The following is a 25,712-nucleotide window of genomic DNA, read 5'->3' on the forward strand; positions in this document are numbered from 1 at the left end:
CTCAGTTATCTGCGATTTGCTGGTGGCATTGTCTTGCTAAGTAACTCGGGGGGGGGGGGGGGGAATTACATATAATTATCGATGACTTAGACAGCAAAATCAGAAAGGTAGGCTTGAAAATCAATATGCAGAAGACTAAGATAATGTTCAACAGCCTAGGGAAGGAACAGAAGTTTACAATGGGTAGAGAAGCACTGGAAGTAGTAGATGCATATGTCTACATATCCAGACCATGAAAGGGAAGTAACGAAGAGAATAAGATTTGGATGGAGCGCATTTGGTAAGTATTCGGGTTATGACTGGCAACTTATCAGTGTCGCTCTAGAGAAAAGTATACAACAGTTGACTTTTACCTGTACTCACCTATGGGGCTGAAACGTGGAAGTTAACGAAAAGGGCTCTACTTACGTTTAGGACAACGCAGATAGCTGTGGAAAGCAAAATTCTATGTGTAATGTTAAGAGATAGGAAGCATGCGGAGTGTGCCACATAAATGACTCGAGTTAATGACATTCCAGTGGAAATCAAGAAGAAGGAATGGGCAGGGCATGCAGTGCGGAAACAGGATAATATATAGTCGAAAAGGGTAAAAAATTGGATACCAAGAGAATGAAAGCGTAGCAGGGGGTGGCGGAAAGTCAGGTGGGCGTATCAGGTTAAGAATAAGTTCACAGGGGTCAAGTGGACGCAGCTGATTGGAGGAATATGGGAAAGGCCTTCGCCCTGCAGTGGGTTTAGTCCGACGGCTCATGATGATGACTTAAAGGGAAGCAGCACCGGTTTTAGATTTCGATGAGTGTCGAGCGGTGGAATGATTATAGCTTCCACCTAAAGCATGCGAAATATTTTTGCGCTAGCATTTGAAATAATGGCACAATTAGCGATTGAAGCAGCGACGTCTATCAAGCTTCACATCACTGCGCAGCGACGGGTGGGGGACGCATTATGACGTCATTTACGGTACCGGTACGTGTTCTGCGCAGTCACACTTGGTTTGAAGAAATAAAAACAAGGCTACTGAAAGCAAAGCCCTAGAAATGGTGATTAGCACTGCCAGAAAAGACGCAGCAGGACCTGGGCGAAGGCAACGAACATCAGAAATAGTACCGTCCGTGACGTCATCACCGAGCTTCTCCGCAGAACTTCGGGGCTGTGAAGAGAAGTTCGAGGTTTAATCGTTGATTACTCCATCAGTTTGAATGCTAGCGCAAGAACATTTTCTATGCATTACCTGCAACCAATGTAGATATGAATCCTTGAATATCGCGAAGTTCTCAAAAGTGATGCAGCTGCTCTTTAACGCTCCCCACGCAAGCTTCTTTACACAGCAAAACGTCATCAGCGTGAAGCATCTTGCGCTGCGGTGAAGCTTCACTAGGTCGCGAATTTCGACGATCTGCTAAAGTAATCCTTCAAACAGGGATAGTAGCTTCCAGGGTGGTGGTGGTGGTGGTGGTGGTGACTATGGTTTATTTTTTGGGGGGAGGGGATACTGGTCACGTCTTATGTTGGCCATCTTTGTGGCATCACTCTTGGTGACCAGGGGGAAGGGGAAGTTGGAATTAGGGGAAGGTTGGGGAGGGGAAGGTTGCTGACGCCGTATATGTCATACAGTAGCTACGCCTCAATTAGGCATTCCTCTTTCCAACAGGCTTTCTTAACATTGCTACATATCAAACGAAAGTTGCCATTGAAGTGCTAGACCACTGTCAAAATGCATAAGCAACAGCAGCATTTAGTAATACCACTGAATCTTTATTGAAGTTTACTAGCAGTGATTCCCTGCTCGTTTCCAAAAATCAACATATCGTCGATCTCTATTTGCATTGCTCTAGTATCCCATTGTTGCAGAAAATACTCATTGATGTATCACGTAAGTCCAATTTGAACTGAAATCAGCCTGTGCACACAAATACTCTCAATTTTGTGTCTCCGAATTAAATAAGCAGCTGCATATGTTTTTCTCTTAAAAACTGCAAAAAAAAATAATAATAATAATGGAGGCAGCGGGCCCAGCGAGCTTTTAACTTCTTTAGCGCTTTCCGTTCGTATTGGCAGCACACGTAATGAAGCAATGTTGGAACGATGTGCAGATGTACTAACATCCGTCCATACTGGATTAGCCGAGAGCCCATCTGCAAATGCTCAACTGCACATGCCTGCCCAATGCACAGACGCACAAAGCACCCGGTTAGTCCGGTACGTACATGTGCTAAACTCTCCGATGTTAGGGCAAATCGAAGACAGCGTATTTGCCCCCATAATTTTTCTTCCGTTGTTATACGATACTCCTGAGTGGCTGCGACAGGCTTGAATTCCTTCAAGAACGATTAATTACGGCGTGTCCTTCCAAGCACCCTTCTGGCGGCGCCACCGCTCCTACGCGAAGTGTCGATGTCGCGCCTTTACGCATGCGGCGGCCAAAAAGGGCTCGCCACATTTAGCCGTGCAGTCCGCAGCACTGCGTACCTGCGAGATGCCTTTGGAAATTGCCCGCTAGCGCTGCCAGATAGATGGCTCGATTAATCGTAGCTTTTTTTTTTTTCCCCCATCTCGCCTTGTCATAACGAAGGGGAGGGGCTCATGGCAATTATAACACTTTCCCGACAAGAATCAAAGAACAAGAAAGTAATTTTGGCCCAAGTTTGAAAAAAAAAAAAAAGGGAAAGGAAGTGAGATTGCCATCTGCTTTCTTGGCATGCTTGCACTGTTGGGTTTCGGGACTAAAACGAAGAGGAAGAATATAGCAAGCGGTGGGGCACATGTGGAAAGAAGCACATTCGCCCTATTTGTAGAGTTTTGTATCTAGATATCACACAATATTATCGCTACAAAACAGATATATTGAGCACCTGAAATGAAGTTGCACGAAGAAGAGGCGACAGATCGCCGCACTGGCAGTTCTTAGCGTTTTCTTTGTTTCTCCCGAAGTGATTAGGCCAGGGACATTGTCTTTTTTTTTTTAACCCTCCGCATTTGACCCACAGTATTATTGTCCAGTGGTATAATGACGCGAGAGAGAACTAAACTTGGTGACAGTAGGGTACCTAAGCAACATCAGGAGGGTTGTACTGACAATGTAGCTTGTGGGTGGTAGAAAGTTCCGGTTTCCGGCTAAATAAGTGATCAAATGAAATTTGAAATTTTTGAGCTAGCGGTCTTAACACTGCTATTATATTTAGATCCACTGCTCGAGTAATCAGTATTGCGTTCTGTTTATGGACTTCCGAGTACGGGCAGGAGGGGTGGTGGAGGAAGAAACTCTCACGATAATTGATTCTCCAACTGTTCACCTCAGAAATTGTAAAAGTGTTCGGCACTGCTAGTGAAACCACCATCATGATTATGTATCACTTTCAGTGTCTGAGGAAGGGCCTGTACGTTTTTTCAGTTGTTTCGCTTCAACGGAAACTGTTCGTGAACTCTCGGCCGTGGCGGCCATATTTTCACAATTAAAGAATTAAAAAAAAAAAGAAAAGAAAAAACGTCTTGGTTCTAGGTTATGTCAGTGCACGTTGAAGAACCCCGATTAAATGTCATAAGTTAGTCCGTAGCCCCCATTACCGCGCATGCGTACCGCCTCGAGACATGAAATCTCGCAATTTGGGTGTTTACAACTGTTAGCCTATCTCACACGCCAATCGCGGACATAGCGCGCCGGCACTTACTCCCTGCAAGTCCCGGTTACGTCCTTGGACCTCCACTTTGGAAACTGTGCTCTCGGGGAGAGTGAATGCTTGTTTCATTTTTCCTTATTCCTGACATTTATGCTGGCCTCAAGCGCATGGATGCAAACTCGAGTGCATTTCTGCACCTTCATCACACCAATCACACGATCCAAAAATGATCGCTGGAGAGCAAAAGTTTGGCTTTTTCACGCGGTTTCCTTGCTATCTCTCGTGCGTTTGGTCTTTATGTGGCCCTGCTCTTCCTGGTGTATTTCTTTCGCATGGAAGCTGGAGCTACGACTGCGACAGGGAAAATGTGGCACGGCGCGAGCTGCAAGAAAGCTCGCGTTTTTTAATCGTGACAAAGGACCGTGCACAGACACACTCGTATAGTGGACAAAGAAGCGGCTTTAAACAACACGCTTACGCTAACTCGTTGCCAGGGGCTGGGCTGCTGCAATATCCTCCCAAGAAAACACACCTTTATAATTCTCCGAGAGGTCCCTTTGGTGTAGCAATGGGGCTGAGATACAGCCATGCTGGGAGGGGCTGCGGACTGAGCGCAGCTGACATTTCGCGGACTGTGTCATCCCTGCGAAGGTATAGCGTGCGCAATCTTCTTATCTTCGCTGGCGCGTTCGAGATCAGTGCGCGCGCACACAGCTCTGTGTCTCTACAGTATTCCGAAATGCGGAAGTGTGTGCGTTTTCCCCTAAGCCATTCACTTGGCGTTTGCTTCGGAAATTGTTTGCACCGCCGAGCAACTTTATGCTTTCTAGCTCCAGGTGCGCTTGCGTATACGTACGTTATACGTTCGAGGTCTAAGACACCGTGAGAGCGAAAACTTCGCTCTTGACGTATGTACACAGGGAATTGCGCGAGATGGGGAATTGTAATGACGCAGTGGGGAACGACGTGACATTGATGCTTTTGTCATATGTCTGCCGGACTCGAGCATCTGATTACCGGTTACTGTGTGTCACACGCCACACTCACTCGCTGTCGTGCCGGCTCAGCCATCGGCCATCTTTCCGCTTTTCTTGCTTTTTATTTTCTTCTCGTTCCTATAGGCGCACCTCTGCGCCTACCAGGTTATTTGTCAGCGTGCATCTCAGCCGCCCAACTCAACCACCGAGTACGCAAATGACTTGTGCACGCACGACTGCAGCGCCGTGCCTTGTTCCTTAATGCGATTGCGCAGCTTTCGTTTATTTAGAACTCTGGGTGAACCCGTGATATGAAGAATGAGCGCTTTCGCCCGGCTTACCGCGTGCCCTCGTTGACAGGAACGTGTATCGCATTGCTGTCGCTAATAATTTAGTTTCATGAACAAACTAATGACTAGACGAGCAGAGTCGCGCCCGGTGATGACAGTGGTGCTGCAGTGAAGACGATAGCGAAAGCAGTGGGTAGCAGCAGTGGTAGTAGCAACACTTCATGTTTTGGTGGAGGTAGTAGGCGTAGTAGTAGTAGTAGTAGTAGTACTGCTAGTAGTAGTGGTAGTAGTAGTAGCAGTAGTAGTAGTAGCAATAGTTCTCGCTTTGCTGGCGGTAGTAGTAGCAGCAGCTGATAGATGGCAGCAGTTTAAGTCATACATATCGATTTAGTATATAGTAGGTTTGGGTTCTATGACGAGAGGCCAGAGCCACAAAATATAGTAGAAGGCTGTTGGCGGTAGGGGTGGTGGTGGTAGTACTAATAGTAGTAGAAGTTGTAGTAGTTGACAGTATCAGGCAGTGGGAGAAGAAGTAGCATGTATTGGAAGTGGGTCGGAAAAGCCGTAGAAGCATAGCGATAGTTGTTGAGGCAGAAAAGTGCACTATTTGTGCCTGTATATGAATAGTGCGCATTTGGAAGCACCAGCATTAAAAATAGCACACTAACAGTAAATACCGATGTTAACAAAAACAGAATAAGCGGAAAGAGAGGGGGCGAGGTGTAGTTCGGTGCCGCGAAATAATATCTTTAGAATAAAGCAAGACAAAAACAAAAAGAATCTACTGCTAACGCTGGCATAAGACGTTATTTCTTTTCCCTGGAATTAACCCTTAACACTGAGCTATTCGGATTAGGGACACCAAAACAGCGATTTCAATAACCACTAAGTGCATCTATTTGCCCTCTTACAAAATGGATGAAGCAAAACGTCTCTTCGTGGCAAGGAGATATTACTAACCGCGCACCAGTAATTTAGCAGTAAAAACGGCACTGCATCTACGTCCGATCCGTCCAGCCGGTTCTCACTAAAGGCACGGCGGACGTCGCTGTAGGACCATGGCTAAAGTCACGGCCGCATTATCCTTGCTGCGCGGTTACGTGTGCATCTCAACTTTCGCACTTTTTTGCGAAGTTCATTCATTCCTGCACCTCTGCGTTCCCGCGATTACGCGGAACAGCATATTTCACCCCTGGTTCCGATAAGATGGCACGTTGCGCGCAGCGAACACCGCGGTCACTCACACAGGTTGCATCAAGCAACGGGCCTCTGAAGCAAAGGTGTGCGTCGTGCGGATCGGACGCCAGTAGTTGGTACAACGCGCTTCTCAATGTGCAGAACACGCGTGCTTATTACGTTGTAATCCGTAGCGAATGTTGTTATGCTACCTCTTCTGTTACCTGCAAACAGAGCAAATAGGATGGCGATTGTTATTTTTTTTTTTTTTTTTGCACTATACTTCACAGTCATGACAAAAGGCATGTAGGATCTACTTGAAGCCTAAACCGGTATTGCGGCAAAAACCAGTCCGGCTAGCCTGGCGACGCGAAAAGATGCTGCACCGCAATGCGTTAATGAACAACCGTAAAGCTGTAAGCGTGAACGACCAGCTTCAATAACAGATGCCTTGTTTCGGCAACTGGAACAACACTACACAAGCGCTCTGTCTGCAGTGTTAACCTGCCGCTAAAGTTCGCGCACCTTGAGTTTAAAGCCCTGTGGGTTCGAGGTTAGAAACTATTGTCCGTAACGCGAAGGTTGTAATGTTAGCTCTTCTTCACCCGCAAATAAAGCAAATAGAATGCTTGTAGTTAAATTTTCTCGAGATGATATTTTACACTCATCGAAAAGGCATGTCGAAAGGCATATGACAGCGCAGGCTGTGACAGCCTGCGCTGTCACAGCCTGCGCTGTCATATACTACACCTTCGTGCACGAGTGAACAACAGAAAAGCCATAAGCGTGAACGATCAGCTTCTCAATAAACAGCGGTGCTGTTTGGGCATTTAGAGGAATACTGAGCAAGCTTTCGGCCCACTGCTTCTTTGCGTTAAATTTTCTTTACATATGGTTTAAGCCTGCCGGGCTAGTGATTAGTGGGAACCGATACACCTAACGGCCCCCGTTCATCCGTCGTCACACGCGAGCTAGAGATAAGGCGCCGGACTTCAGCACGCGACAGGAGATAATTCATCTCATGTTTACACGAAAATTGCTGGGAGTCTGGGAGTAATTTTAGCTGCACGAAGGCTGCTACCCAATGGCATGTGCCAACTGGTATATAGCAGCGTATATAGCAGAAAGACACGGTGTTTGTCATGCGTACTTCAGCCCGAACAATTTATTGCTGAAAATGCTCGAAGGACGCGCCCGTTTCCGGCCAGTGCGAAGACAGAAGAAAAGAAGCAAAACGCGACTCACGCTTGTCCAATCACGTTAACTTGAAATTTTTATATTGAAGTGAACAGTGGACAGAAAGAGACAATCATACCCGTGATAAAGAAAGTATACCATAGAGTCTAATGAGATAGGTCAGATGTTCAGTCTTTGAAAACAGACGTAACAGGGAAAAAAAATACCATGTCCGTGCAACGTATCTACATTTGCCTATACCCTTTAATTACTAGCAAATGTACTTTAGTTAACCGACTTGCATATGTACTACCAACGTCTTCGGCATGCACTTTCGCCACTACAAAAATTTTAGAGGTTCAACTGTCCTTAGACTAAGTTTCCCGAGCGACAGCAGACACTGCTCCCGCTTTGAGCTTGACTCGCTTCCGTGCTTGGTAAGCTTCTCGACAACGGGCCAGCCTGGCTTCTCGTTGTCCGACGGTATCGGCAGGCTGTCTGACACGGATAGGATCTCTGTCTTTAGCAGGAGTGGCTTCCTCTGCGCTACGCTGCCTCTTTCAGTGACGCCACATGGGGGGTTCACCCTATACTACTCTTGCGAACCTCTCCTGCACTCGCCCGGATGGCGTAGGTGTATGGCTTGTTTACCATGGTCAAATGAAAGAGCGGCGCGCGGGTGAAACCATGAAGGCGACGAGGTTGTGTGTTGTGTGTTGCAGTTTGGAACCTGATGAAGACGATGATGCTTGCTGCACAGCTCTAGAGTTCAATGTCAAGTGTTGGGAGCCTGATGACCTTCGGGTTTGGCATTGGAGAAATAGAGCTCCCGCTCTAAAAACTCAAAATTACGTTGTTCAGTGCGCGGACCCTAAGAAAACGAAATATTCGCCTCTTCTAAGATCTGAGCAAAATACTGAGCATGTTTTTATATTTCGTGCATTGTTTAAAATCAAGAGGCCAGTGCCGCACGGAAGAGCCATGTACTGCCAAAGGTTTTGCAAAAAAAAAAAAAGAAAAGAAAAAAAAAACGCTGGCGGTATAAAGGGACGAGAAAGACAACGCAGCCTTCTAGGTACTTTTCTGGCCTTCATCAAACAGAGAGATGGAGAGTTATCCTTCGCCAGTGTATGGCGTACGATGCGATATACACGCTTTCAAGACTGCTCGTAAGGTTTCATAGTTATCGTTGCGCGTGCATGCAGGATGAAGACCACAAAATACCTTAAAGTGGACACCACGTTCCCACCGCCGGAATAACCCGTTAGGTGCTTGCTCCCGCAGCGAGCTGCATATTTAACGGTTTTCCAGTGACATTAAATTAGATTGCAGTTTTCAGAGCACTCATATGCCGGACTTCAAGATGGTGCTTTGCCCTGCATATGTTGAATATGCGGAGGCAGGTATTCGCAGAGTCGCTGACCGGTCCCCGCACCATCACTCAGGTCTTCTCCGTCCTCCTCTCTACCACCACCCCACACACACATACAAACGCACGCACGAGCTCGCTGCATTGCATAGCGACCCCACAGAGATGCCAAGTCGGCCAGATTTGAATGCGATGCGATCGGCAGCGGCCCGGCCGTCCGATTCCCCAGCAGTGCATCTAAGGCGCACTTTCCGAGCTCGTGCGCAAGAAAAACCGGTTGTTACAGATATCCCCGCGATTCCATCGGCCGATCTGCGCGCGGAACGCCGCCATACCTGCGAGTGTAGCCATCCTGGACACGCGTTCCTAACGTCAGGTTTTTCGTATGTTGATCTTTCTCTTGTTGCCTCCCACTGCGCCTGGCGGTTGTGTTCGCTTGTGGCGGCCTCCTACCATCTTCACCAGGGCACTCCACCCATCCGCTTTGCTTCGGAGTCCACGCGTCGTTGCCTCGTGGCGGCGCGAGCATCGCGTTGTATTTTAATACATTGCGTTTTGACTTCCATTTCGATAATCTTCGGCCATCCCTCACTGGTCCTATCTCTCTGTTCCCGGCCATTTGTTCTAGGGCTGCATAGAGAGCACGAAACTATGTTCTCCAATTCAGATACTTGCAGCCCTGTACCGCTCCCCTCCCCTCCCATCCTCCCTTTCAGACTCGAAATAAGAACGAATTATAGAATTCAGATTTGTGCCACCCGCCGTCGTCTCGCAGCGACTATATAAGATGCGCGAGATGAAAAAAAAAAAACGAACCGTGCCCGCGCACGAGTCCGGTGGACCGAACAGGCCGGGGAAAGGGTGGCAGCGGGTGTGGGGAAGGCAGCATGCTTCAAAATCAAGGTCCTCCCTGTTGGGCGGTCGGAGAGCACGGCCGCACGCCGAACTGATGAATCTTCTCCGGTCCTCCGGAGCCGGCGCAGCGCTGCGGGCATTCGTCACGAAACCGGGGCCCCGCGCGCGCGGCAAAGTCATCGCAAGGTCATCGTGGTACTCCGCTTTGGTGCCGGGCCATTGCGGAGCAATTTGGCCGGCGGACGACGATGCTGATCGCCAGCGGCCGACGCCGCTCTTTCCTCATCGTCGCCCCTGGTGGTAGAGTTCGGCACGCTCCGACTGATTGCCTTGCGTGCTCGTCGCCCGCTCCTCCTCGGCCTTTTCCCCACACCTGACCCCTTGCGCGCAGTGCCGCCCAGTGCACCGTATCACCCAGTTCCTCCCATATCTCGAAGCAGTGTTATAGCGGTGTGCAGAGGAGATCAAGGGCGGGAGCTAGCCACACGGCTTCCCTGGACCTGTCGGCGCGAGAAGGCGGTGCCCGCCGGCGAATGACGACGCGAACGAAGGACGGAAATAAGCGTCGCAGTCAATAGCTGGCCCCTTCAACAACGACACTGTGGCTTCGGTGATATCTCCCTGGCTTCTATTGTGAGCGAAGGGTTTGCCGCATGCACGGAAGCCAAGCAAAAAGAAGGGGGGGGGGGGGGGGGGGGATGGTTCGGGATGCCACGGGTCCTTTGTGCGGTCAGCGCCTGCGAGTAAATGGCACACTCGCCTTGGGGACCAGCACGATCCTCCTCCACGGAAGCCAGCCGTATAAAGGCGTGTAATTCGCGATACACGTGTCTTCTTACTTGCTCCTCGCCTTTTTTTCTTGTCGTGCATCACATGGAACGAGGAAGCACTGGCACGGAATCTCCGCCAGTCGGGCGTAAAGACGTCGCGATGAGGTCTCATCATGCGACTGGCCCTTTTTGTCTTCCTTACTTCGCCCTCCATTGCACCGCAGTCGCGAGCCGGCGACGTTATTACAATGCATTTCTAAGAGTTCCGGGAGCGGGACAGGTTTTCGTGCGGCCAACATGGTGCGTGTTATTATTATTATTATTATTATTATTATTATTATTATTATTATTATTATTATTATTATTATTATTATTATTATTATTATTATTATTATTATTATTATTATTATTAATATTATTGTTGTTGTTGTTGTTGTTGTTGTTGTTGTTTTAGTCTTGTTTTTGATCCGGTGATTTTCTTCGCCTTTCTGTGACGTCATTTTTTTCGACTTTCCATATTCCACAAAATATATTACAGAAAAGAATCCTTGCAACAAAGCTTTTTCACTGCTCCGAGTTACATATCATCCCGCATTGACCATCGTTTTAAAGTTAATGTTCCAAACTGCAGGACTAACCAGTATTTATACTCTTTCCTCCCCAAGACCTGTTCAGACTGGAACCACCTGCCCGCCTGCATCGTCTCCATTTCCTAACCCGAAGCTTTCAAATCTGCGCTTCTTCATCGCCTATATTAAAAAAAAATTCTCCTTAGTTCTAATTTTTGTGTAAGTAGTTAAGCTACTCCTATTTTTAACGCCTCAGCGGCCCTAATAGTAACCAAATAAATAAATAAATGAGTTGCACATACCATGTTCTTCGAGTTTTCACAAAAAGCGGAAATAGGAAATAAAATTTCAGCAGCCATAGGCGATGCTATACGTGCGAGCACGCAGCGCTCAATTTCGCTTTGGGTTCGAGGCTAGACTTTAAGGTTAAGCTTGAGTTTCAATGTGCGTATTGCCAACGATTTACAAACTCAAAGAGTATACCGACGTAATTTTTGGGTTGCAGGGACACTGTATTTTCCTGGGGTTTCCTGCAGTGTACCTTTCAAAAGACCTCCCTCTTACGCCAAGAACCATCCGGTCTCGCGACGGCACGTCGAGCCCATATATGATGCGCCTTTTTTTTTTTTTTTTCTTAGGCTACACGCTATACGCATAGCCAATCACTGACGCCCTTCATGTACACCGTTCTCTAGCAAATCCGGTGTCCAGGTCATCAGCGTCGGCGTTGGACCGCAAAATAGTAATAATACACGAGCATGCCGTCTTTGGCTACAGTGTACCATAGAACGCTACTATGGCAGGCAGTATTTGACAGCTAGCATGGGAGGACACGTGCTGGTCGCCAGGAGACCACGTGACGCGGCCGCTTTCGCGGGAACTGTGAACTGGGGCTTCTTCTTTCATGTGTGAGGGTGAGGGGAATCGAACCTCGAATCAAATCGAATCGAGTCGGACCCGCTATACCTTTATAGGCCAGGCAGTATCGTTCATAGCGGCTTGGCGGGTTATCTTTCATATAATACGGCTGCTGACGAGTGTATATTAAATAGTATGTGTGAGATAAAAAGGCACAAATTAATGGACATATGATTGAGCGAGTGATCTATGATCTATATATGACTGATCTATGGCATCCGCCTAACTTTGTGGGTGTCTTATTGCCAGTAGTCGCTTTTCCGTGGTTCCCGTATTAAATAACAGCAAACATAGCACCGCTTAGAGAGAGCCCTTTTCAAAATGTATGCAATGACAACGGCTGGATGTCCTGGTTCCTGCGTCGTACCGTTTCATAAACAAATCGTGGACGGTCCTTCAATCTTGCAGATACAGAGAGAGCGAGAAAATGCTTGCCTGAAGTCCCCCTTGTGATGGTTCCCTCCCGAAGCACGCGCTTTTGCTCGTTTCAACCCACCTTTTTCATACGCACGCGCGTCAGATGGCGTTACTGAAGCTGCGGGCGTGGGTGCGATGGCATACCGGCGGGCTGCTGGAGCGCTGCCGACTTCTGTGCCATCTGCTGATGAATACTTTCCCGACTGCGTTTGGAGCTGCTAAAATTGGCGTCTGAAAGTGTTTCCCTCGGAGCGCTTTTTTGTTGTTTGGTTTCTTTTTCTATACGTATTACTCCGTGAGCAGAGATGGCAACTGCGTCACGCACCGCTGCACGGGAGAAAGGCTAGCTTTCCTTTTTTTTTGTTTTTTGTTTGTTTGTTTTTTTTTTTTTTTTCGCAATTCACGGGCATTGCTTTCTCCGGGCCTTCCCTGCTGCCGCCGCCACTTGCATGATGGCAGTGGCAACACGGCTCCGAAGGCCGCCGCGCGATTCGGTGCGGCTGGAACGCATTAACTCCAACACCCTCGCTTTGACCGGCTGTTTTCATCCTCTGACATTTTTGAAAACATCGACGCGAGATCGTACGAGGAAGGTTGGTAAGGCGGTATGTGTTTCCTGCGCGGCAGGGTCATCTGAGAGCTAATTCGTTTGCACCCAACGCCATCACTCCGGTGACCAAGCCCGCGTTGAGTTTGTAGCGTATTCGGGCTACGTGATAGCGATATCACAGCTCAGCGGATGGTGGGTTGTCACTCATCAAAGGGGCTTCCTCAAAATTGTATTTTTCTTTTCTTTTTTCCTGGTGTGCACGTGTTTGTTCCACCCCACAAGGTGTATGCGCGTATACCTCAGAATGCTTTGTGGTCTATGGCATCAATGAATTACTACGGTGTAAATGAGTACCGTAAGATACAGTTGATATATACTCTGTTCTTGGGGCATACTGGCCAGCTTGTAGTAATCATCTGCAGGAACTAGCCAAATGCGTTCTATCCCAGTCTAATTCTCTTAGTTATTTCCCTTTCGTGGTCCGCATCTGCGGATACTAATTCCTTACCACTTTCAGTGCCTTGCTACTGGGTTGTAAACTGTTCAGGCATTCCTTTCCTGAATGAATTCATGCAAGTGATCAACGCAAAAATAGTATCCTGTTCTTCTACTGTATTAATTTGTTTTTAACTTGAACAGCCCAGCATTCTTGTAAGTCTCGCGTGCACTGAATGAACTATTAACCATATGCCCACCCCGCTTCGCTTGTGCAGTCATCCGATGTTAGGCCGCTCGACTATACTGTGCCCAAGGCTGCGGTGTCGAATCCCGGCCGCGGCGGCCGCTTTTCGATGGAGGCGAAAAGCAAGACGCCCGTGTGCTGACGATCTTAGTAGACGTGAAAGGACCCCAGGAAATCGAACTTTCCGAATATCTCCACTACGGCGTCTCTCAAAGCCTGAGTCGCGTTAGTATACGTTAAACCCCATAAGCCAAACCAACCTCAAATATGCATGCCCAGTTAGTAATGCGTAAGCATTGTGTGCAGGCGGGTTTTGCGTGGGCATAACTTTGTCGGCGCGGTAAAAGAGGTACTATATCGGAAAAAGGATGGTACCATAGGATATAGCGTCAATGAAAGGTTTGCAAGTGACAAAATGGTTGATGTCATTGATGTGGTATAATTAGGTAACTAATTAAAGTCAATACCAATAATAATTGGTTCACAAAAAAGGAATGGCGCAATCTCTGTCACACTTGTTCTGTGGACACCTTAACTCCGCCGTAAAAAAAGGGTAGCAAGATGGGAGTAAAAGGGGTGCCTTAGTGGAGGGCTGCGGAGTAGTTTCGTCCAGCTGGGTATTTTTAAGGTGCATTGACATCCCACAGCATGCGGACGCCTCATCGTTTGGCCTTCATCCAAACGTAGAGCCAGTTAAGTGGCTTACAGGAAAGGACCAGTATTTGTCACTAGCGGAAGAGGAACCAGTTGGTATATCAAAAAAAGAATGATATCATCGGATAGAGCATCAAGGAAAGAGAGTAAATGACAAAATGGTTGGGGTAGGTTAGTTGCATAATTAAATACAGTTAAGCGGTTTACCGGAAAGGAAAGTCCCTTATTTATCATTCGCGGCATCCCGCTAACACCTCTCGCGGACAACAATTCTCGATTCTCGAATTTCTCCAGTGTCGATTCTGCAGTGATCTCGGAAATTTTTTCCCGCGTCTGAGCGTCCAATGTCTCCTTTTGCAGAAACTTACTGGCAATAGATACCATGACACTTCTCTTGCTTTATAGACAGAGAGAGATAGAGAGAGAGAAAACCATTGTCGGGAGAGTGTACTGGGTCTTAATGAAAGAGCCAAGTGGCCGTTAGCTGGTGGCTTGCGGCAACTTCTTCAGCGCGGTTTACGACGCCCAATTGTATATCGGGGCCCGCGTTGCGCAGCACTTCCTCCCAGGATTCACGTGAGGGAGCTTCTATGAGAGCCTTGGGAGGTGGGGGCTCTGAGCAATACCATACGATATGATTAAGGTCGGCTTTCTCTCCGCACCAAGTGCAGGATGAGCTTATACTGGCAATAGAAGTTCCCTGAGCATTGTCATAGCGCTCGCTGCACGGCTGCCTGTACCTCGCCCCTTTTTCAAACCCGTTTAAAAGTGTTTTTCGACACCGCTTCCTCCCGAGGGGAGAGCTTAACATGAGTGAACTGGGGAATTTCGATCAAGGCTGTCGAACAAGTTCTTTTTGACTCCACCGGCAGACTGGTAAAACAGAAAAAGCCGCTGACGCTAACAGCTCTCGCGGGCCCTGTCCCCGTCATTGCTGCAATGAATACCCAAGTATAAGGAGAGCAGCATGCAGAGGACACCAACAATTACGCTTTCCCTCTACTTGAGGCGTACGCAGTTTCCAATTACGGACCCTCATGATCGTACAGGCTGTCCCGTTGGCCGCCGTCAAGCGCGTGACTATCACCCCACCTGCCTCGTGCTGTCCATCAACCGCGCGAATATTCAGCGGACGGTCTCCCCTGCTCGGCCGCGCTGCCTCGATTAGCGACCTCACCACGCGACCACTCGGTTATCTCCTCCATGGATGGCTTGTTTAGCCGGTTCGCGTTTCTGCAATGAGGCGCCAGTCCTGTACCGTCAGCCGAGGTGGCCGCACGCGCGCTTTCCTCCTCCAAGGCGCGAGCGGCACCGAGATGGCCACTGGGGCCACGCAAAGGTCAACGCAGCACGCGCGGGCGCCTGAAGAGCTTCGCGCCCTGTATGCAGCATGAGCGCTCGCGTGCTGCTGGTTCTCCGTTCTTGCGAAATATATACACGCATCTATGTATGGGTTCTTCATCTGGCACTGTCTGGCGCCTGTATAGGCCAAGGACCGGCGCTGTATCAGAACACACGCTCTACAGTTACGACGCTCGTGTTTGGGCTGAACTCGGCCGTCCGGCAGCGACCCCTGGATCGAGGCGCGGTTCTGTCCTTAGCCCGCTTGCTTTCCATCCATCTCGGTGAAGGAAAGGCGTGCACTCGTGTCATGCATGGGACTGGCTAAAGCCGATCCGAGGACTGACCTGGCCTGCGTCAGCCTGTTTATGTGTGCGCTCGTGTGTGTGCTTCTATGTGCACAGAGGTGCGCGGTTAGTGTAATGCCACTGACTGTATGCGGACGCCAGGCAACAAGCGCGCTGCGCGTTCGTCACTTCCTACATCTCTCTATCGAACCGAAAAGTCTCATTAAAGGGGGCCCAGAATGCGGCGGTTGCTCCGCGAGATCCATCACTCGGTGAGCTCACCAAGGTGCTTCGCCTCCGTGCGCCTCCGCTTTAGCTCTGGTTCCCAGAAAGAATACATACCAGTGTTGAGAGCACTACGCGCGTGTGGCTATCATGAATGCGCCAGGTACGATATAGTGGAAAATGACCTATTTACCGGTCGCATCATGGGTATGTGGGGGATGAGTACTTGGCTTATATAATGGACTTTTTTCAAGCAACATGGATTGTTTCAACCACACGTCGACAATGATTGGTAGCGCTTCCCTACGCTCAGTAACTTCTGTTATTCTTTGGCCCAATGTGAGTAATGAAAGCTCGCTCTTCCAGATGACTAGACATGCCTTCAGTTTGTTATTTCCGCGAGTGTCATTAGATTTTCCTCCTTTTTCTCTGCATATGTGTAGCTGATGTGTGCACACAGCACCGCGTAATGCTTTCGGGCGTACCATATTTACACAAATGTGTATCCTTCTTTTCGCAGGTTCGGCCCAGGGACAACAGTCGAGAAATGGTTTGGCGCCGTCCAGCAGCATGAGCACCATGTAGGATACGGACAGAGAGCAACTTTCCACCAGATTTTTCTATGGCAACTCTGCCCGATAACGTAATCATTATGGAAGTCTACAACGACGCAGACTTGAGCGACCCTATCCCAACTTATAACGGCGAGCAGAGTCCGCCGCCGATGTTACTCAAGCCGTCAGCGACCGGGACGAAAGACTTCGTCACCGTCGTATCCGTGGAGGACTCTGCTGGCGGCCCCTCGAGCCAGGCTGAACCGGACAATTACGTGACGCTCCTAGAAGTCGACGAAACATCGAGCGCTACCGAGGAAGTACTAGTGTACCGCCTTCCCGGGGAAAGGCTGGGCATGGCGCTCAAGTTCGTGGGAGGAACGACCGCCGGCGATAATGTGTCCAGAGTGTTCATTCAGTCCATCACTCCCGAAAGTCCAGCCTCCAGGGCTCAGTGGAAGGTGTCTCCCATCAAAGAAGGAGACGAGATACTAGAGATCGGCGACACACCCGTCACCTCCATGACGCGCCTGGACTGTGTCACGCTGCTACGCGACTCTCCGGTATGCATCAAGCTCCTTTTACGACATCAAGGCGAGACGTCGGGCCGGACAAGAAAGCATCCACCGCCGCCGATCCCACCGAGAAAGTCCTCCATCGGCGGAGGTAGCGATATCGCTGCGTCGGCACCCAGTACAACGAGCGTTCGGCAGCACGTCGAGCTGTTCGAAAAGCACGCCTCGGGCGTCGAGCGCAGTCCGTCGCTGCGAAGGCCCTCCATTCCTCCGCCGCTGCCTCCGCGGCGGCCAAAGTGCAGCTGCTCCGATCCGGAAGAGCCGTCGCCGACACCAGCATTTCCGGGCATGTCACTAAGCATGAGGCTTCCGGGCTGGGAAGAGCTCATGCGGAAACGCGGCAGCTGTGACAAGGGAGACAGGCCCGTCCAGCCGGACTTCTATGTCGACCTCTTTGCCGAGGAGGAGAAAAAGGTGCTGGAATGCGAGTCCGATGACACAGGAAGCTCCGTGTCCACCGTCATCGAAAAGTTCTCAAGGGCGAGCACCGCCAACTCTAGCTTTTCCGAGCACACTCGACAGCAGTCTCTGGACAGGCCCTCCCACACTTTCGACCTAGAAAAAGTGCTCAGCCCTTTCGAGCAGCTCGAGCGAGAACTCGACGGGCACGAAGAAACGTGCGTCGACGATGACGAGCAAGACCTTGACTTTGTTGACGATCCGGGAATTCTTAACGACGGCAAGGACGCACTTTGTGACGTTCTGGGTCTGCCGTCGCCCATCGCGCCACCAGAGTGTTTCCAAGATCTGTCTTCGTCCCCACAGCAGCGCGTGACCGACGATGTCTGCAGCGACACCGAATACCGGTTGGCATCGGATGAAGACCAGGAGTCGAGGCCAGACACGTTGTCGCCTCTCCAAGAACAAGAAGAAGGTTCTGACCAAGACGTCGGCATGGACGTTGACAGACACCTGCCAGCTGTAAAGGAAAATCACGCCGCTGCTGCAATGGCCCTGGATAAGCTATTGCAGCTTGACTTCAGCTCGTCCGAGCCAATGGCGTGCTGTGCCGAACAGCAGAGATCCCCTCTAGAGGGCGAATGTTGCCCCGAGGAAGAGCCCGAACACTTTCCACATGCCGATGGCCGCGAAGACGACAGCGTTGCGTTCGAGCGTCGCCTGCTCGTGGAACCCCTGCAGTCGCAGCAAGAGCAGCTGTCATTCTCTAGAGTCGTCAAAACGACCGAGCACTGCTCGAGCTCCACCGTCCTCATCCGCAATGGCCTGCTGGACTCGCGTGGCAGTCAAAACTTCTTCGCGACGCGGGAAGAGGTGGACACGTGCTTCGCGACGCCTGCCAATAGACAGACCCTGAGCGAGAGGACAATTACCGTCTCCAGTCAGCGGCGAGACGAAGTGGTCGGACGCCCAGCGAGCACGGACATTGAACTGGAACCGGAATACAAAGAGCCTCTCCGGACATACCAGAGCTCCGCTTGCGTCACGCTGACCCCTGGCATTGGAGCTGGCGGCCACGGCGAACCAGAGGGCACTGTGAACGTCGCCTCGTGTTTCGACGACGGGTGAGTTGTTGTGAAACGCTTGGCGCCCGCGCTTTCACCTTTGGGCGACCGGGCTTCATTAGACAGTTTGCGGCGCTTGCCCAATGGTGACTCTACAGAGCACAGCTGAGGTCGCGTTTTACCGCTGCCCGGGTCGCGGCAGGGTCACGCTGCTACAAAACTCGCTCCGCATAGGGCTCGCCTTCTCGGACCAGCATTGGTTCCTCATTGTATACCTCACGAAGACGCGTCACACCGCGCGACGTCTCAATTTATGGCGCTATTCAGCGACGCTTGCGCGCGGCCCCCTTTCCTCGCTACCGGACGTCCTTTCATGTCGGGCTTCCTGTAATTTATGTTCCCCTCGTGAATCTATTTGCCCGCGTGAGCAGCGCTCCTTTAAAATACAGCACAGGTAGCCAGACTTGTCCTCGATTCGGGAGTGCGCAGAAGGAACGAAATAACGGTCCGTCTTCCTTAAGATGTCGTCCTGGCGTAGCGAAGTATTCGCTGGATCCATGGAAAACCGCCGTTTATGTATGCCAGTCTTCTGACCATTTATTTTGCTTTCTCCACAGAAGCACCTCTTTTTTCTTCTGCGTTTCTTGCTCATGTTTCAAAGTCCGCTAGAATGATTACTCTTCCTCTCTGATCTCTCGATCATGTCCCCTAACGTGCGTAGACCACGGGCGACTTATCTGACCGTCCTTGACATGCAGACACAAGGAGCGGGGATTGGGCAGTCCTTTCGTCACGCACTTTGCCATTGGCCTATCGCAGAGAACGATAACAGAAGCGGCGCTTCAAGGCCCGTTACAAAACCTGGCTTTTGTCAGAGTGGCGGTGCCGTCTCTGCAAAATGGCGCAGAGCGCGGCGGACGGGTTGCGTCATTGTTTGTACTTTATTTTTATTTTATTTTTTTTAATTTCGGCGGGTCTTGCTCAAGACGAGCGGCACGATGTCAGAAGCACTTTGGAAGAAAGTAACACGTCGGTACGACTTGAAAAACCGTGTTATGGTTCATATTCCTTCGTGAGTGTTTAATCGTGTTTCGATGGCGCTTAAAATGTCGCTAGTAAAGTGTTTCATTCAGGCTTGTTGCTTACATAATTATCCCCCCCCCCTTCTCTATAAATGTTCTCACATACCTGATAGTATTAGAAAGTATTAAGAAAAATATTTTTGTGCATGCTATAGACCTTAGCTGGAATGGATAAACAAATATAATTTCCTAAACTGCTTACTCACCGCAGAGCATACCTATAGGGTCCAGCCTCAGTAAATATATTAGCACTACAGTAGTTAAATGCAGCTCTCTCTCTCAGCCACAGCCGGCGGAAAGCGCGCTATCGCATAGATGACGACATGGCGGCGCTGCATGTCCTGATGCCCCGAAGGAACCCTATACTCCGTTGCACGTGTGCTTCACCAACCTCACAGATCACGACGCAGAAATACTTGTCCGCCGCTTTCTTAATTTTTTTTTTTCTGTACGAAACCAGACATAAAAGGAGATGTGTGCGCGTTCAGCCATCCTACTGGCGACCCGGAGGAGTCAAAGGAACATCAAACGGAGACCGCTGCCATCTTCGTTTATACTGACTCATAACGGAGGCGGCGCGGAGCTGGCCCAAGGGGTCTACTAGCGTTGCCAGGACCCGGAGCATGTTATTGGCACCTCCTTCGCGCATTCGGGAGAGGTAGTAGACTCATATGTATAGTACAGGGGGCAAGGAAGTGCAGAAAAGATAGGGGGAGGTGGAGTGGGGATGTGCCCTTCGGTGACCTCATTAGCACGGCGCAGATCCGGTGGTGGCCGCCGCGCTCGCTGCCGCTGGTCATCGGCCGATTCCGTGAATTAAAGAAATCACGATTGCCGGGTCGCTGGCTCCGTGTAAGCCTGCGTCGTGTCTCGCAGTGGCGCAGCCAGGCTGGGAGATCTTCCTTTGCACCCGATATCCCCGCTGATGGATGGCGCTCGGCGTATTTCCAATTACCCGACCGATGCGTCTCTGTCCGGCGCAACAGCGGCACTGGCGTGGACGTGCGTGTGTGCGTATTCGTCCACAGCCTCCTCCGCTCGGCGGTTTTCGGTGAGACTGCGAGCATAATTCGTCGAAGCATCGTCGCTCGTTTGTTAGGAAGGAGGCGATGGTTATAGGGATATTCGCGAGCTGCATAGCTTCGTGTGGCCAGTTGGAAAGTTTCTAAGCTTTTTCTGCTGAGAGCAATGCAATACAATATTTTCTTGTTCCGTTTCAAGAGATCTGAAAAACAAAAAGCCTATTTAAAAGACGGAGATAAAATAGTTGCCCGAATAAGGGCTGTACCAGACTAAAACACCTACGTGCTTCGCAAACGACCCCCCCCCCCCCCCCCTCTCTTTCTTTCGGTGACATACGTGTCGCCTACGTACACTTACTTCATGAAAGTAAATTGCATCCTTCAAACCAGCTAGTAACAAATTGTTAGACATGAAAACTATGGTGCAAACAGGATGAAAACATCTGCACACAAATAAAGCACGCTACGCACTCACTTAAAAGAACTTGTAGACGGGCTAGACGGTTTTCAGATTCGGAGGCTTCTAAGTAAGTTTTTTGTTAGCGCTAAAAAATACCGCCTGAATGCGAGCTCACTACTCTTTTCGATAAATACAGAAATTAAAACCATGCCATATCAAAAGGAAAATATCACCTACAATATTAACAGGCAAGAGAAAGAGCCGACTGCTCAGTCAACAAAGCGAGTTAATGATATCCTGTACAGTGAAAATACAAAAGAAGAAATGCACGTGGGCAGGGCATATAATGCAAAGGTCATGTAACCGATTAACGCTAAAGGGCAACTCTAGTGGATTTCTAGATTGTTCTGGTTAATTATCGTATCACGTTCATTACGGTCACATGTCTCCGACACCAGAAACCGTTTTTCGAAATACCAAGTAAGGCTATTTAAAAACAAAAATCATTCGGGAGATTTAAGCTCCGCCTTTAACCGATCCGTACGAGTATACGTGCATGGCCTATAGGTGCAGCGTCCGTGACTCGGCATCTAAATGCACTGGCAAGTTGATTCTTATTCCACCTTCCTATCGCAAATGAGTTGCCCCAATAGGCAGCCCCTTGCAACTTTCTGATATCATGTGGTCTCGTTACGTCGTACAAAGCATTGAAGAATCAGTGGATGAATCGATGGAATATAGGAGCGTCCCCTTGGTAGCAGTAGCTATCATGCTCATTTTTCTCCCTATATCCTACTTATTGTTTTAGATTAGCTAGGTATGCCATCATTCTATTTCTTGAATTTTTGTTTCTACATTACTAACATTATGTCACTTTTCTGCTTTTAAACCACCAATCTTCCAGTCGTTTTTTGCTAGCTTCCACCGCCGATTTATTCACCCGGCCACTGGTATCTCTAAACCGCAGAGCTCCAGGAAGAGTGACTGCGCCTGCAGCGACTTCCGGATGGATACCATTACATTCGAGTATAATATGCTCAATTGTTTCACACGGAGTTACTACATACAGCACATGCGTCATCTCCATTGTTAAATTTCTTTTTGCAGCTGCGTGTTCTAAGGCACTCTGATCAGGCTTCAAAAAGTAGGGCACTGCCTCTTGACTTATCAAAGGAAGCTTTCTTCCTGACCTGCCTTTCCCACTTTCGGTATAATTCCACACTGTTTCTTTTCCATCGAATTTATCCAATTTTACCTTTGGTGTTTTTCACCTGTTGCTTAACGCTCTTTATTTCTTCATCCTTGTTACCAGCATACTTACTAGTTAGTTTCCTAGTTCTTTTCCTCCATCGTGAGTCAACGCTTTTTAGGCATAGATATTTAAATACTTTAGCTGCCCATCTGTTACTGTCCAATTTTCTCAGGCGTTCCTTATATAATATTTTACTCTGAGCTTCCCGTACTTCGAAAGATACCCAGCCCATATCTCCCTGCACCGCCTCATTCGTGATTTTGCCGTGGGCACCTAGTGCTAATCGTCCGACGGCTCTCTGATTTATTTCTAATGTTTCTATTTCTAATTTATTCCTATACTTGGGCAGATGTGTGTGTGTGTGTGTGTGTGTGTGTGTGTGTGTGTGTGTGTGTGTGTGTGTGTGTGTGTGTGTGTGTGTGTGTGTGTGTGTGTGTGTGTGTGTGTGTGTGTGTGTGTGTGTGTGTGTGTGTGTGTGTGTGTGTGTGTGTGTGTGTGTGTGTGTGTGTGTGTGCGTGCGCGCGCGCGTGTGTGTGTGTGTGTGTGTGCGTGCGTGCGTGCGTGCGTGCGTGCGTGCGTGCGTGCGCGAGACAGTTTGCAGCGGTCGGTGTCAATCAGTCATCACAGACATCATAGCCTCATCGAATGCTGAACAACGGCTGCATATGACCACCAAGTTTATCACATGTCTCGCAAAATTTGTTTTCACACCAGAATCAATCGCGGGAGAGATTCGGATGGCGCTGAAGCTTCACCGTAGCAGTAGACGCGATATCGCCTTTAGCAGCTCTTTTTCGTTTCGGCAATTTTTAGCATCAAGAGACTCGCGCAACGTTTGTCAAAGAAGCCTGTTTAGCTTATTTGTCTCCCTTTTTTTTTTTTTTTTTCAGGAAGAGGCGGGAGGGGGCGCAGTATCAGTCTCACTTCCTTGTGGACACCTGCAATTACAATTGGGGGTATATATGTCGTCTGTTCAAGACAATATCGCAGACTAACTTTCACCAGTAGATGGATGCTAAGAGAGAAGCGAAATGATACGACACCAACCCGAACGCCGCACAAAGAATGGTTGCGTCACAATTTCGATCCGAAAACATGTGCGGCATTTTTTTTTTTTTTCGGTCACGTTCTTTTTTTTTCTTCTCAATCGGACGAGTTTCGACACTTCGTGCAGCAACCTGGGTCATAATATCTGTGACGTCGTAAATGTAGCGATCCCCACAGGAATCAGAATTGAGGGCACGGAAAAGGCAAATTTTAAAAGTAATTTTGTTTATAAATTGGAAATCAAATGGAAATGAAGGGCTTCGTTATGACATACATAAGAAGGGGGCCAGCAGCCGCTGAAGCCAAAGAAAGCATGGCAGATATTTTTTTCCTTTCTAAATATGAAGCAATACTTCATCGTGAAAGTAACTGTCTAGAAAGCAGAAGGAAAAATAACCACATGCCGCACGTGGGATCTGACCACTCAGTTTCGCGTCCTGTGCTTTACCGCTGAGTACGGCGACGGCTGTTTAATCTTCTACTGTCTTAGCTATTTATTTTGAGTTTAACCTGTACTTGGGAGTGTTCGCCAGCGCCACAGTAATGCAAAAATAAATTCAATTCGATATTGGCCTAACTGAGTGGGTACAACCTGAAGGGGGAGGTGAAGTCAAGATTTATGAATGGAAACGGGGTTGGGAAATGAGGAAATGACAAGCAGGTTGGTCGGCTGCCTCCATGAACTCCGCCGGTTTTTATGCTTCACGGTAAACGGAGGAAACCAAACAGAAAAAGTTTCACTGGTGTGCGCGAACCTTTAAGAAACTGCACGGCTGCTCTTCGAAAAGATAGATACGCTAAATTTTCTCAAAGTGTACATGCTTCAGAAAGATACCTGTGACATTTAACCAGTGCTCAATTCTTCAATAGTCAGCAGCAGCCTGACTGGACTCTACAGGGCAAAAGCCTCTATCAGTATACCGCCCCAATTACTTATGAGAGTGAGCAGTTCTGCGTACAAATCTTCGGCTTCTTCGTCTACCTTATTCATACATGGTTATGATATTGCCTTCATTGTCTCTTAGCGCAGACACGTTTGATTCTTGCCTAAGCATAGTTTCCTTACGACAGCATTTTTTTTTAGGCTACCCACATTCCTTAGAGCAAGCTAAATAACCGGATATTTTATGGTTCTTGGTTAGATTTGATAGCTCTTGCCAGTGCTATTCTGTCTGTGAAGTTAGACTTTCGCCTCTGTTAATCAGATATTCCGCCTCCTGAGAGCACTCATACCGGTATCTTGTCTAAATGCCCTACTGCTTGCACTACTCCCATAGTTCTACTGTAAAATCCTTAACGATGATTGAGAGATTACCATTCATTGCTTGTTGAACACTAAAGCCGCCGTCCTCGATTAAAGCCGAATATTTGTTCTACAGAGAGATCCAGACTCATCCTACCCCTATAGCTTGTTGATGTCGAGCTTATTCATAACTAGTTTCTTTAGTTCTCTCTTCAAATACTGGGACTGATTCGAGACCTTATACCATCACATACGATCATTACGTCGCACTTTTCCTCGTACCTCCACCTCCTGCACTATGCCAGGGCGATGGCACAGTATACGAAGTGCATTTCATTTTGAGTCTCGTAACATGGGGCTCCCTCAAGCTCCCTTCGTGTTCTTCAGTTTTCCGAGGAAGGTATTCTAGGTCCATAGATTATTTGCTTCTGTGAGCATATATATATATATATATATACAGGGTGTTTCATCTAAGATTTTACCTATTTTTTAAAAATAGGAAAATTAAGTTTTATTGTCGGTTCTTTTTTTATCTGTTGTATTAAGAGTAGAGAAAAATCAGGAGCCTTAAAGGGTACTAATTAGCTTATTAATTAACTAAGATTACCTAATTAACTTTTTATTTATACCAGCTAGGAGCTGATTTCAAATTGCAACAGTGAGCTACCGGTGTGAGAACGCAAAATAGTATTTTAAACGACAAGAAACGCGCATTTCTTAAGGACTGCAGCGCTGGCAATTCTGGCCGCTTTCGACGCACGAAAACGAAACCTAGCAGTCGAGGCGCGCACTTATGCACGCCCATGAGTGACGCAGCCGTGACGTCACCGAGAGAAACCAGCCGTCTGGAGGCGGCCGCTGCCGCCCGCGAAATACGCGCTTGGAGCAGCGTCATGGTCTGGTAGGATCTTGAGATGTCACCAACGCATTGCGGGCGAAGCTTGTCATGGTGCGGGCGTAGCGCTGATGGTATGGGCAAATCAGCCCTCCCTCTTGACTACAAGCTTTGGCTCCCAGAGGGTGAAATAAAAAGAAAAGCAGTACATGCACAGATATCGCACCACTGGATGTGATGACGCAGCGCCAGACGAGTATTTCACGAGCGGCAGCAGCCGCCTTCACGCGGCTTGATTCGCCCGGCGACGTCACGACTGCGTCACTCGTGGGCGCGTAAAATTCCGCGTTTCGTCTGCTAGGTTTC

At 48.7% G+C, this 25,712-nt stretch overlaps 1 protein-coding gene across 1 annotated transcript in view; it reads left to right on the top strand.

Annotated features, from left to right (window-relative positions):
• The window catches only part of bbg (PDZ domain-containing protein big bang), a 299,541-nt gene that overhangs the window by 158,552 nt on the left and 115,277 nt on the right, over positions 1 to 25,712 (top strand). Inside the window, exon 2 of the mRNA XM_084593387.1 lies at positions 16,394 to 18,525. Coding sequence (XP_084449513.1) covers positions 16,496 to 18,525 — 2,030 coding nt within the window. The 5' untranslated portion in view covers positions 16,394 to 16,495. The remainder of the gene's footprint in view (positions 1 to 16,393; positions 18,526 to 25,712) is intronic.

This window comes from Amblyomma maculatum, chromosome 2 (genome assembly GCF_055883805.1).
Source record: "Amblyomma maculatum isolate TAMU_Amacu chromosome 2, ASM5588380v1, whole genome shotgun sequence".
Taxonomy (NCBI): domain Eukaryota; kingdom Metazoa; phylum Arthropoda; class Arachnida; order Ixodida; family Ixodidae; genus Amblyomma; species Amblyomma maculatum.